Source organism: Gastrolobium bilobum, unplaced genomic scaffold (assembly GCF_033153095.1).
Source record: "Gastrolobium bilobum isolate Gb01-03AN ecotype WA unplaced genomic scaffold, APGP_CSIRO_Gbil_v1 utg15598, whole genome shotgun sequence".
NCBI lineage: Eukaryota > Viridiplantae > Streptophyta > Magnoliopsida > Fabales > Fabaceae > Gastrolobium > Gastrolobium bilobum.
The window spans coordinates 6,493-21,463 of NW_026899987.1; the positions used below are offsets into that span (position 1 = coordinate 6,493).

General features: G+C 35.8%; 1 protein-coding gene across 1 annotated transcript; it reads left to right on the forward strand.

Annotated features, from left to right (window-relative positions):
• The first annotated feature begins 5,213 nt into the window (after nucleotides 1-5,213).
• On the forward strand, nucleotides 5,214-7,101 carry LOC133294655 (protein BYPASS1-LIKE-like). The gene has a single exon (XM_061493365.1). It carries the CDS (start codon nucleotides 5,519-5,521, stop codon nucleotides 6,656-6,658), a length of 1,140 nt encoding a protein of 379 aa, XP_061349349.1. The 5' UTR covers nucleotides 5,214-5,518; the 3' UTR covers nucleotides 6,659-7,101.
• The last annotated feature ends 7,870 nt before the right edge of the window (nucleotides 7,102-14,971 follow it).

Genomic DNA, 14,971 nt, shown 5'->3' on the forward strand with positions numbered 1-14,971 from the left:
ATAATTGATGAATATTACAATTTTTTCAATTTTATAAATTGATTATCAATAATTAATAATACAAAAAATTCATATAACTCACCCTTTTCTATTATGATGTTCTATTTGTATCTTCTCCTTATAAATTTAATTTAATTTTTTCACAATTATTAAATATTTTAATAGATCAAATATTAGTTTTTAAAAATAAGATTTAACATATCTAATATTAAAAAATAAACCATACGATTTAATTTAAAATATGTATTATACTTGATTCGAGGTTAATAAATTTTATTTTTTTGTTTGAGTAGTGAGAACATTCGAAAAACTTATTTATTCCTAAAAGTAAATAAATAGCATCATAAATAAAAATTGAATATGATGTTGTGCCTAATTTTTTTCATTCCTATTCTATTTACTTATGTTCAAATTATTATATTAGAATCTCAATTAACATTCAATATTTTTCTGTCCTTTTAATATTCTAAATTAACGGTATTAGAAAATGGTAGGTAAATATAGGAATAAAAAATGATAGATAGAATAACTTATCTCTAGAAAAAAATATAGTAAAAATGTTTCTGCAGATAAATTATCTACATTTATTCCCAAAACGACGTCGTTTTAGTATTGGAATCTTAAAAAATTATAAATATAAAGACTATTATGACTCTGAAATAAATTAAAATTACAAAAATTCCATAATTTCTGCTCCAAAAAGACGTCATATTGGACTTACTGAAGATAACTTGTTTGCAGTAACTGCAGAGAAAACAAACTCAATATATATATATATATATATATATATATATATATATATATATATATATTTACATGAAAACTGTAAACATAATATTTTTTTCAATAAAAAAATAAAAAAATATGAATGCTCCCTAATCTCAGGGTCAGAGTCATACCATTTCCAAGAGACTGTGACATTTAACCAAATAAGGCCATTCCGCATCAAATAAGGGCTTTGGTCCACGTGGTGAGCCACGCATCAAAGTTCCCCAACTGCTTAACACGCATCCCCGTCACTCCCATATTGCCTCCATCAGATGCGACAGCCACTGTGCCAAAATCAACGGCTCACATTTCACCCCTAAATCAGATTCTCACAATATCAGTAGGGGACTTTTATATTCTGTTATTTATCTTAATATTATTAGCATATATTTTATTTTATTTATAATTTCTTATAAAATATTATTTTTTATTAAAGAGTATATTAATTTAACTGATACTTTTCTTTTTCTTTTTTTCTACTTCTGCAATAATATTCCAATATAGAAAAGACAATTAAAAAAATCTCAACTACTAATATAAAAAAGGAGAACGTAGATAATGATATATTGTTAACGGTGAGTTAATGAACAAGAATATTATCTGATTTTTTTTTAAAAAGTTGAATCAATATGTGAATTATTATTATATTATTTATAGTATAAAATGATTTATATTTAAAAATGGTTTTTATGACTAAAATTAAAATAACAGTAAATAATATAATACATATTTGATATTTAGTAAAATGAGAGGTTATATTGACAAAAACAATTTCTTACAAATTTACAAACTATACTAAATATGACTAGTCAGATTTCAATCAAGAATATATGACAATTAATGTAATTTGTAAATTGTTAACAAACAAAAATTGATCAATATAATCTTCCACTTTAGTAAAGAGGGTCGTTATCTCACGTTTGTATCCGTAGGACATGTAGATTTTGAATCCTTAAAATTTAGTATATTTTAGTGAGTAAAATCAAAGCAATAATTACTTAAAAAAAATATTAACGGAGTTTTCATAGTATATTATCTAGAGTTTTGTATATATTATCAGAATTTTAACCATCAAATTTTTAATTAATGATGATTAACATAAAATTTTATTATTTAAAGTGCATCATACATTTTAAAATATTTTTTATACATTAAAAGTGTTTGCTCACACACACCTTGGACGATGTTGATCCAATGAATCTGTCAGAATCTAGGTTCTTCCTATTGCCACCGTGTCCGAAACGTGTGTGATGCGTGTTTTAATTTTCGCTAATCACCAAGGATTAAAGTTAATATATTGTTTACTTTCAAGTGTGGAAATAAGAAAAGTCATTTTAAATAAAAAAAAGTTGTCATTTTAAGAGAGATACAGACACAGAAAATTTAATTTTACATTAAAAAACCACTCACTTTCACACTCCTATAATTTATTTTTCTGTGTCTATCTCTCCTAAAATAACATAACTTATGTCATTTAAAATGACAAACAACAAATTCATAAATAATATGGCTTTTTGACCCTTATGCCCCTTAATTAATAATTAATTACCAAATTGCCCCTCATTCAAAACTATTTCGAAAATTTACCCTTCCCAACAAACATAACACCAATCTGCCCCTGTTTGACCGTTGACCGCGAAGCCTACCCGGGTACACCATTACCTACCCGGGTAAATTTTGAAACTTTTTATCTACCCGAGTATGTAGGGGTGTACCCGGGTAGAGTTCTTGAATCTGGGAAAATGTTTGAATTATTTACCCGGGTACGGAGCAGTGTACCCGGGTAAACATCGACGGTAGGGTTTTAAAATACCCCAGCAGCCCCATTTCGAAAACCCACAAAAGGGGTACCCGAGTAGAGCTGCTGGAGGAGTGTCATCTTGAGCGATTTCAGGCAGAATCTTGCACTAATTCGTCTTGTTTGTGATCATCATTCGCGGACCTTGCAACCTCTCTGCCTTCTACCGATTGAAATCGATCAAAGGTGAATTTTTTTTTCAGTTTTTTCAATTATGTTATGATTTCTGTTCTGATTCATTGTATTTTCGTTTATATCATTTGATTCTGTCCGAATTATTTTATCAATTTGTCTAACCCTAACCCTAACCCTGAATCTAACCCTAACCCTAACCCTAACCCTAAACCTAACCCTAACATGTATCTAATTTCTGATTTTGGTTATTTTTTCAGTTTAATAGTGTGACACAATGACCTCTCGACGCGTTTCAAAGCTGCCAGTGACCCATTCCGAGAGAAGAACCAAGAGTCGTCACGATGGGTCGTCATCCTCTCAGCCCCAGGCTGCTTCGAGTCAGGCTCCGGACTTGACGTTCGGATATTTGTTTGAGGATGACATTCCTTCACACGAGAAGTTCGTGAAGTTTTTCATGACCCGGAAGATCTGCGAACCGAAATCACTGGATTCGGCATTCTTCAACCTAGAGCGTTTTGACATCGTGCCGCTTCTTGAGCAGACACATTTACTTCACCTGGCGGAGATGCGGTGCCCATACTCGGAGGTTATGGTAAGAGCCTTCTACCAGAACCTTGGCTACTCGCAAGGCGAGCTGACTTCCCGTGTCTGCGGGATTGATATCATCATGACTGCTCCTATCTGGACGGAGCTACTGGGGTTCGATTTTGATGGTGTCACAGGAGCAGCACTATATGATGGAGACAGCCATCATATATTTGGTGATTATAACCGGGAGACCATTGTTACAGAGACTAGGAGGGCAGACGCTGAGCCCGGTCATTTTGCTCATTATCCTGTTAGCAACTTGTCAGTTTCTGCTCGCATTCTTCATTATGTGGTGACACATATTATTCTGCATAGATTTGGAGTGCCTATGGCAACAGAGACCTTGAAGACCGCCAGAGGCTGGAATGCTATATTTGGTGAGAGGCTCCTGAAGCAGTGTGGGATCCTACCGAACAGAGCGGGTATCTGGACGTGGAAGAAGGCACCAGAACCACCTGAGATCCCATTCCACCACGATGCTGAGATGGAGGATGCACCTGCAGGTGATGTGTTGGTCTTTATGAGTTTATGCAATTTTGTGTTGTTTAATTTTTAATGTGGTATTGAAGTTTGTTTTTCATGGTTTATGATGTAGGCCTTGATGATGATGACGATGATGATGGCGTTGCTGAGGTTGATGTCAGACCGACACGTCCCACCCGCAGTCGGCGACCACCAGCTCCTCCTGAGGGTGGATGGACACTTGATCATGTCATGGCATCCTTATATGATCTGACTACTGACTTTAGAGGATATAGACAGAGCACGAGCAAGTGGCGAAACCAGATGGACACAAGGGTTGCACGGTTGGACACAAGGGTTTCACGATTGGAGGGTTTAATTGGCGAGGGTGCCCATACTCAGGAGGAGGAGGAGGAGGAGGATGATGACAATGGGGATGACACACAATCGGATGAAGAGAATGGGGAGGACACGGCATCGGATTAGTGTGTCCATAGGGTTTCATATCATTGATTTAGTTTGATGTAATGTAGTCATTTTGGTACATTTAGGAACTTTACCTACATTGCATGGATGTTTTTGTACTGGATATTCAAAATTTGAATGAATGAAATTTTCGTTTTGTGCACGTTCAGACTTGTTGGTTCTATGCATTAGTATGGGACCTTGCATTAATATTGTCAATCCACCCCCAAGTCATACCGTATGTAGGTATTGCACAACAATTACCAAAATGCAACAAAAATTGCCAAAACAGCATCTGCAACAGCATCTGCAACTGGTCTACCCGGGTACCACGAATAGTCTACCCGGGTAGTATGTACTCGGGTATATCGTTACGAGTTACCCGGGTAGACCAGTTGCAGATGCAGCAGCAGGTGCTGTTCAATCCATTTTGTTAGCATCTTGGTAATTGATGTTCAATTAGTGCAAGATTCTGCCTGAAATCGCTCAAGATGACACTCCTCCAGCAGCTCTACTCGGGTACCCCTTTTGTGGGTTTTCGAAATGGGGCTGCTGGGGTATTTTAAAACCCTACCGTCGATGTTTACCCGGGTACACTGCTCCGTACCCGGGTAAATAATTCAAACATTTTCCCAGATTCAAGAACTCTACCCGGGTACACCCCTACATACTCGGGTAGATAAAAAGTTTCAAAATTTACCCGGGTAGGTAATGGTGTACCCGGGTAGGCTTCGCGGTCAACGGTCAAACAGGGGTAGATTGGTGTTATGTTTGTTAGGAAGGGTAAATTTTCGAAATAGTTTTGAATGAGGGGCAATTTGATAATTAATTATTAATTAAGGGGCATAAGGGTCAAAAAGCCTAAATAATATAGTTGCTTCGTGTTTTTAGCTTTTTTTTCCTTTTTCATTTTCCAACAACCAAAGAACGCGGTCAAATTTTCCCCAATATAACTCCTCACACCATCCCTTTAGGGTTCCCAACCTCACTCACCGCATTTCCTCTTTTCTCTCATTACCTCGTTTGATTTCTCGCTCAAGTTTCCACCTTTTTGCTAGATTCTCAATCCATTACCCAATTCCTTCGTGGCTTGGAACCCAATTTAGGTTTTCATTTGTGGGTTTTGCCAATTTTTGAAGTGCTGAAAATTCCAATTTTGAGTAGAATTTTCGGTTCCAGGAGAGAGTTCAATTCCACGTTCTGGGAAATGGGTCTGTGAAATCCTTCTGGGTTTTCAAATTTGAGAGAAAAATTAATTTTTTTGATTCAATTTTGGATTTTGGCAACTGGGTCTGTGTGAGAATGCCCGCTACCACGGAATATCAAGGTTCTGTTCTGAATCTACGTGGCACTCAGGTTCACTCCATGGAAGGTTCAAGCTTGGAGCAAGAGCTTGATTCGTTTCAGAAACTGGTCGCTGACCGGTTCCTGGAGCTATCTTCAGTTGAAAATGATGATTTGCTTTCACTCTCATGGGTTAGGAAGCTCCTTGATTCGTTCCTCTGTTGTCAAGAGGGATTCAGAATGATTCTCCACAACCACAAGGAACAGGTTTTGAAACACCCTTTGGATCGCATGGTGGGTGATTTTTTTGAGCGTAGTGTGAAGGCACTTGATGTGTGCAACGCAATCCGTGATGGGATTGAACAGATTAGGCAATGGGAGAAGCTGTTGGAGATTGTTTTATGTGCTTTGGATCACAATAGGAGCATTGGTGAAGGTCAATTTCGTCGTGCCAAGAAAGCACTTGTTGATTTGGCCATTTCCATGCTTGATGATAAGGATTCAAGTTCTTCTGTACCACATAGAAACAGGTCGTTTGGTAGAAACACTGCTAGCAGGGATCAACACCATAACAACCATCAACGTGGATCATTGGGTCATTTTCGATCACTTTCTTGGAGTGTCTCAAGAAATTGGTCTGCTACAAGGCAACTACAAGCAATTGGGAACAACTTGTGTACTCCTAAGGCTAACGATCTTGTGGCCTCAAATGGCATAGCATTGCCTGTTTATACAATGAATTCGATTCTTTTGTTTGTGATGTGGGCTCTTGTGGCTGCAATTCCTTGCCAGGACCGCGGATTACACCTCCATTTTTCGATTCCGCGGCAGTTTTCGTGGGCTGTTCCGGTGATCTCACTCCATGAGCGGATCATGGAGGAGTCCAAGAAAAGGGAGAGGAAGAATTCTTGTGGTTTGATGAAAGAGATTCATCAGATTGAGAAATGTGCTAGGGTGATGAATGAGTTGGCTGATTCAGTGCAGTTTCCATTGAGTGATGAGAAAGGAGAGGAGGTTAGGCAGAGAGTGAAAGAGGTTTCACATGTTTGTGAAGCCTTGAAAGATGGATTGGACCCTTTGGAACGCCAAGTGAGAGAAGTGTTTCATAGAATTGTGCGTGGAAGAACAGAGGGGCTTGACTCTATTGGTAGAGAGTAAAATCATCATTTTATGTTTTTGATGCTCAACATTACAAGTTGAGATTGTAGCTTGATTTTGCTTCCATAGAGAACTGAAAAATAATGAAAAACCAAGAAGAAAAAAGAGGGTGAAGGCTAAGGCTAGTGATTTGAATTGAAGAACATGAAAACATTATGTATCTATGAAAAACATAAAATGTACACAGCACATTTGAAGTGGACCTTTGTGGTCTAAGCTGTTTCATTTTCTTCCTTTTTATTCTGGTCTTGTGATGTCGCTTATTGTATAATCAATTTTCTCAATGATTTGCTGCATCAGCTGATTTTGTTCATGAGTATGTATTAGATACACTTTCCTTACGGGGCTCCTATACTTGCAAACATGACTCTAAATTACGTGGTTCTGGTCGTTGCAATTGCAGCTTCTGTGATGTGTTCAGGAATTGCCAATGTATTTGGTAAGAGGAGGTTGGCGTAAACTCTTGTGAAGCTTTTGGCTTCTAGGATTGTTTAATATTTCATCAAGGTTAATCAAATTTCATATTGTACAGCCTTTTTTTAAGTTCTTTTTTTTTTTATTTTTTGTTGGTAAATTTTCAGTTTCATATAGACTTAATTCTGAATGGCATTAGCAATAAGCAAGTATTTTCTTCTGTTCTAGACCTACGATTTGGGTTGAGAGAATATGCTCTAATTAAGATTTTGCAGTAGCATTTGGACCTTAAATTTAAATTGGAGAAGTGGTTCGGTTCGAGTAAATTGAACTGATTTTTAAAAATAATTAGGAGAAAATGGTTCGGTTCCAAAAATTGAATCAGAAAATATAATACAATTCGGTTTAGTTTACAGTTTAATTTGGTTTATTTGAATTGTTTTTTATTCTCCACAAATGAATATGGTTCTGTTCGGTTCAGTCTTTCGTCGAAATCGAACAGAATTGATAATGGTTTGATTTGAGAACCGAACGAGTTTTGTAAACTTATTCGAAAAAAGTGGTTGATTCGAAAAAATGTTATTCTTTTGATGTGATGGACATCTGTCCATTTCATTTAGTTTTTTTCACACCCTTAATCAATATAACTGAAATCTTAGTATGTTAAGCCAATTTATTCCAATACACTATGAAGAAAATGAAAAATCCCAATTGAAAATATAACAAAAAATACACTAATTTCGTTGTCTTATTTAGACCTTTGTTCCGTTGTTTCGGTATTTTATATTTAGATGTACAAATAATACTGCAACTACGCAGTGTTAGACTAAACAGATGAATGAGTTTGAGTTTCTGGTCACAGACTCGAAGCTATTAAGGTGGTTTGACTTTGACTTGGTCTAGTACCATCCATATTGAATTTCGTTCAAGGTGTTGGATCTGGTCAAGTTATATTTTTCACAAGTCAATTTATTCTTTTATAACCTTTTGTAGCCTTAATAGGATTTGTCTTTTTGGGTAACATAACAATTGTTTTGGAGTCTGTTGTGGTGGTTTGGTCTCTCTAATTTTCTGCAGTAAAATGCTTTAAAAGTGATAAGTAAAGTGGACTATAGATTGTCAGCACGAGAACTTCTTATATTATAGTCTGAGAGTATAACATCACCTTAGGAAAAACGTAACACATTAGATTTGCAATTAGCTCTAATAAAATTATTTTTATTTAACAAATCAGATTGAAATTTTGAAACACCATAATTGTTAAAAAAAAAAAATTAGTTGGAGATTTTTATCGTACTAAATTCCAATGCTTTGAAGTATTGTGATAATATATTTTTATCTAGTATTTTTTCGTATAACAGTCCCACCATAACCTGGCTCAAATCACGGCAGCATTAGCAGCATCAACCAGCAAAGAAAATTTTGCAAAGAATCTGCAAGGTATTCTTCAATTACTCCAACAAGATGAAGCTGAAAGCTCTAAACAGAAGACAGGTTCTTCATCTCCATCTATCTCTTCTTCAGCGGAAGACTTCTACCAAAATGAGGATGATTGTTTTGGAATCAACTTAGCAGAAGACTGTTGAAGAAAACCACTGTAGTGACGCTGATGGCAAAATGACATGAGCAAAAACTCAAGCAAGACTCATCCTTTTCTTTGATTCTTCCCTCTTGATCTTTGTAAACACTTAGTAGAGTGATTTGTGAGGATGACGGTCAGCATTTGCTGAGATGTAGGTGCTGTTTGTGGAGGTTTAAGGTGCTACCTCTGAGTTGAGTGGTGTGAGAGCCATTCTCTTGGTATTTTGAGCTTCAAGGAGTGATCTTTGAAGAGAAAGAACCCTCCTTGGTGTACCATTTTTGTGCATCTTGAAGTCAGAACCTTGGGAGTTGCATAGAGAGCTCTAAGAGCAATTATAGCTCTGTTTTGAGAGCCTTGGGTATGTCCCTTACCTTGATCACGAGTTTTAATGGTTAAAAGTGAAGTCTTGGCATGTAAAATGAGTTGAATAGGTAACCCACACCATCACTGACCTAAAGGGGTTTAAAGATACATGCTTTAACGTTCTAATGTGTTAAAAATGGAACCTTGGGAGTGATATCTCGCAAAATGCAGAAACTGCATTCTGTCGCGAAATATCCGGATATTGATATCCGGATATGGCCCCGACAAATATCCGGATATTCTGGAAATTTCGAGACAGTGACTGTTCTGTTCATACAGAACTATATTTGGGGTTTATGGACCCTAGATTGGTTGAGTTGAATCTCTTTGATAACTAACTAAGTCAGAATCAAAGGGATTAAGGGCTTATGGCTTTGTGAGAAACCTAATGGCGTGAAACGTAAAAGAAAAACGTTGTCTTTATGTCATACACTTTTAGATTGTGAATGTTGATATGATTGTTGGTATAAGCAGACTGTGAGAGTGTTGTTTGTGGACCTTGGACTTGGTTGGACTCTTGATTGGATAGTTAGCTTGCGAGGTAAGCTTTCGTGTCCTCGGTTTAGCCATTGTTGGTTCCACCATACCCCATGAGGGAATGGTTTATATGCATGATGTGTTTTCATGTTTGAATATTTGAAATGTTGTTGAGCTATTATGTGCAAGTGCCTTATGATATGCATGTGTTGTTCCAATTAGACGGTAAGCCTGAGTATTTGACGTCATACGATATGGTGATTCTGTGGGTGGGTGCAAGTGGTGTCTTGCACTGATTGTAGGTAATAGACGTATGTAAACCCTGCATTTCTCTGGCCAGTAGGATATTTGACACACATGACATGATTATCTACTGCATTGCACTGATTTTGGAACTTATATTATATTACTGCTTTTGAACTTATATTGCACGTGTAAGTGAGCTTGGGGTGGAGAGATCCTTAAGGACCCCTTGTGTTATTGAGATTTCTGTTTAGAGATCTCACCCTACGTTTGGGGCACATTTTCAGGTTCAGGTAACTCGGGGGTTGAGACTTCAGGCGGTAGGAGGCCGGAGCTGATGTGATATGCTTGACATGTTCTATATTTATTATTATGTTTTTTGTTGTTGAGACTCTGTTGGACTTTGTTGCCTTATTTGGTGAGCATGGAGGGTTGTCCATGCCACATTGATTGACTATGTCTTATTTTACAATTGAGTTGTATAATTGTATCAGGATATGGTCCGGGCTACGTGTTGTAGATTCGTGATTTAGATTCACACATATTTATATTACGAGGTTATTCAGTGTAGTTAGCTGTCTATTTGCGATTACATACAGACAATGTTTTGAATAAGGATTAAGTAATCAACTTGGTAATTAATAATGACGTCATAATTGAAAAGAAAAAGTTAATTCCGCATTTTAATTAAGCAACACTTAATACGATGACATGATAACAAACCGGGTATACACAGGGTGTTACACTAAACATTTATGTTTGAATTTGATTTTAATTGGTTTGTTTTTATAGTTGTGTAAAGAACCAATTCAACCCAAAAACTTAAGTTATTGGGTGAGATTACATTAATATTTTATATATCTCAACACGCTCCCTCACACGAGAGCCCACTGGGCTTGAAGGGTGGACAATGCACAGGTCCACCTACCCGTGCGAAGAAAGAAATTCCATTAGAAAGAAAGTGGGAGGCGGTGAGGATCGAACCCGGTACACCGAGGAGGCTCTGATACCATGTAAAGAACTAATTCAACCCAAAAGTTTAACTTCTTGGGTTAGGTTACATTAATGGTTTTATATATCTCAACAGGTTGTAATTCTTCTTTTTCTTTTTCTTTTTTATTAAAAGAATGCTAAACTTTTTTTGTTTTTTCGGGGTTACTAGCCTAGATACTTGAGAAAAGTGGGTGGGACGTGATTGAATAGTGTGCTGGTGTTTCTGTTGTGGCCATGTCCTCTGCCTATCTTAACAAGACTATTAGGCTAAAGATTTCACCAAAAGGTGAAGGCAACCAAGGAAATGACATTCAGGAAATCACGCTAGACGACTCTAATATTAGGAATGCCATTCTCAAAGCCACAGGTTTATGCATCAATAGTGGATCCTTTACTGGAATTCTTGGATACTGGCGGTTCAATATTGCACTTGAAGAAAATGATTTCAAGAAAGCATTGGATTGCATCCTCAAATTCAAAGAAGTCGCACTTGATTAAATCATCTGCCATTGTTATACATCTCGTATTGTTATTAAATACTTGAGCTTCAGCGCATGCCATTCTTTTCTTTATTTTTCTTTTGGTGTTTTATTCCTCTAAGCATAATTGTTCTTTTATGATTGTCGCAATAATGCTTTGCGATGTGAACTTTCCCATTTGAAGTCAAAGATGAAGAAAATAATAGGGATAAAATTTGTTTTTCTCGTTTTGGCTTTGGAGGGAAGAAAAACTTTTACTATGTAAAAGTTTTACTCACGTGATACATTAATATAATGGGATGTAATTTTAATAGACATGGTTAATTGATGATTTTCAAAAGTACAAGTACGTAAATTGTTTTAATTGAAAGTATAGGAGAGTATTTTGAAACACAACTAAAATACACGAGGGTAACTTATAATTTAGCCAATTAATTAAATCGATTTGGACACTTTAAATATATGGAGAATTCAATAACTATTGGGGAAAATAGTGTCTTTATGTTTTAGAATTGAAGTAAAATCAAAGAAGACGTATAATAATTTTTAACATAGAAAACCTCCGCTAATAAAGAGTAAAAGTCACATGATCTAGACTAGAAAATTTTTCGGAATAATATGATTATAATAGTTCTTCCTTAGTGATTCACTAGAGAGTTACACAATTTCTTCACCCTAAAAAAGATGGAACGCTTTTAGTTTCTTTCTTGGAAGAGATACACACTTAAACTTTTCTAAGAGAAAGGATACACAAAAGTTCTCACCCTCTCATAGGATGTAACACACAAAGGTTTATCTTTCACAATGAGGTATACTTTCTCTACCTAGTGGAAGATTGTTATGTTCCGCCTCTTGAAGGATTTTTTCACCTTAACTTATTGATCCCATCTCTTCCTCTATTTATAGATGACTAGGAGAGATATCTTCAATGGTCTACATTCTTTTCCATTTAATGTGGAGGATTTCCATATAACTTTTCATTCTTCCATGGAGTCCTTTTCATTCTCCCATGAAGTGTTTTTCATTTTCCCATGCATTTAAACTTGAAAAGACACTAACCTTTCATAGTCCAATTATGTATTTAATCAAGGAGAAAGAACTCTCTAACACCCCGTAGTACTCTGGTTGTTAACATACATGATATTTGGCTTACACAGTGGAAGACTTTATTTTAAAAGAATGATAAAGCGTTTTACAAGAATACGAGTAAACTTTTTCCAAAACCTTTTCTGAAAACATTTCTAAAAACGTTCACGTGAGATACTGCGAAAGCGTAAATCTAAACATACATCTACTAATTAATCCCATGAGCCAGTATTCCATTGACTATCAAGATATGACATCAAGTGTCATTCCTGACGGAGTACTACGGACAACATAACGGCTGTATTTCATATAACTGGGAACATGGTCCCACACATATAGATCACCTAATTGATACAATAATCTAAACTGATAGCTTGCAAGTCCCACACAGACTGCAATCCCCTCAATGGGTCAATACAAATAATAAGACTCCATGCCCAAATTAACTGAATACATGCATCAAATCTATATTAATTCAAAGTATAAAAGCATCAATAAATAATCCATGGCTCTAAGAATACAATCATGAGCCTAAATAAATACATACAATAATCTCCATAAAATAATTAAGCATGTTAACAAGTCTACATGCCAACATCAAATCTAAACATAATATAAAATCATCAGCTGCATCATCAACTACTCCAATGCGGGGGCCTTGCTCCTAGAAGCATCACCACTACTCTGGGTACCTGAAATGATGTCTCCAAACGGGGTGAGATAACAACATCTCAGTAAGCTCAAGGCTCTAGAGGATCCTCTAACCCCCTGAGCCCACTTCCTGCATGACAAGTCAGATATAAAGCATATAATACAGACATACAGCATAAACATAGCATCATCATATCATCCTTGTGTAACCCCAGGGTCAAAGCCATAGACGGTTACACATGTGTGACTTTCAGGGTCAACCCCTAGACAGTCAACACAACCTCAGTATGAAATAGCTCCCAGAGTAAGTCATAGGCAGCTTACATACCATGATCACTGGTCAGGATCCTCATAACATATATTATCAGTGCATCATCATAACATCAAGATCATATAACATCTATATATATATATATATATGAATGTGAATGAATGCACATATACATCATACCATATACTCTCATACAATACAACCATAATGCCCACCATCATGGTGGGGCCACAAGAGAGAGGATTCAACTAGAACTAGAAGCTTACCTTAGGGAGCTTAGTACAAGCCGACACTCCAATAATAATACGTATGCTCCAACAATATCCTCAAGTGCACGGTTCTCTAGCCACACCTAGAGTAGGAACTATTCACATCATTAATTAAATATTAATACTCAAGTCATATTCACGACTTAATCATTTAATGATTCCACTTTTCATACTCATATGCCAATAATATGCCCATTACAAGTCTAGACAAATTATTACTTATAACATATTTTAATGCATTATTACAAGTAACCTCAACCTTCCATTACTTACATAGCTTAGAATCACATGCAAGGCTCTCACTTAGGTAACTTAGATAATTTTCCACTCATCCAAGTCATATATATGATTATTATAAGTTACTAAGGGTTCCCATAACCCACTTAGCTTAAATATCATTTTTACGATTTTCCCATAACTGTACATGCTTCTGTTTTCTAGTCACTGAGCGCAACTCACTTGTTATGAAATTATCATCTTTTAGTATGTCGATCTAGTTTCCAACAAGGTATCACATGCCTCATTTGGAGTTTCCTAGCTTCGGTTATCACCATTTGAAGTTGGACAAGCAAAACTGTTTGCCAACTCCGAATAGGGCCCTAAACATCCTTTACCATTTCTGCGATTCTGGAAAATCTACTAAACCAATTGCTCTCAAATTTTTATGTAGACAACTAGACACCTTTATATTTAATTATACATATTATGAGCCTAATTTGAGTAATAATTGAGAGAGAACAAAATTCGTGGAAGTTGCAGCCATGTACAGCCCCTGCACATGGCCTCCCTGTGAAGTTCTCATTCAAACGCACTTACAGAATGGAATACATCTTCATTTGATACCAAATTTTGACACCACATAGCTAACTTCTCAAGATTCAATTTGATATAAGGAACAACCCCATATGACCTCTGTTGAGGGAGATATGTTGTCCCCAATTTTGCCTAAAACCTGATTATATGGCCCTAAATGTGTTTACTTAACAAACCTTAATTATTTTTTAATATAAATCCTAATTCACTTAATTCTTGAATTTTTCTATTATTAAGTCACATTATGAAATATCCTTAGTCCCATTATATCATGATACTTAAATTTTACTAATTACTTAATTAGTGTACCTAAACCCTACTTTAGTCCAATTTGAGAGTTAAATCCTTAATTACTTTTGTTAATTAATCCCTACCCTTAATTAATCCCTTAATTCATCATCTCCTTAATTTTAACACAACTAAACCCTTGTATATTTTATGGGGCAGATTTGATGATCTATTTTAATTAGGGTTTTTAGTCATTACTAATCGTGATTAGTGAGTTTTACTTAGAGTTAACCCACCTAGTTAATCTTTCTAATCATTTTTCCACACTTAACAACTTAATCACATTTTTTTGTCATCAAACCGTATTATTATTTGTCATAAACAAAATCATCAAGGGTCCAAATAGGGTTCATGTTCATCTTTTTACATGAACAACACACAAAG

Coding starts and splice junctions, on each gene's coding strand:
- LOC133294655 (XM_061493365.1), top strand. CDS start 5,519: ATGCCCGCTACCACGGAATATCAAGGTTCTGTTCTGAATCTACGTGGC.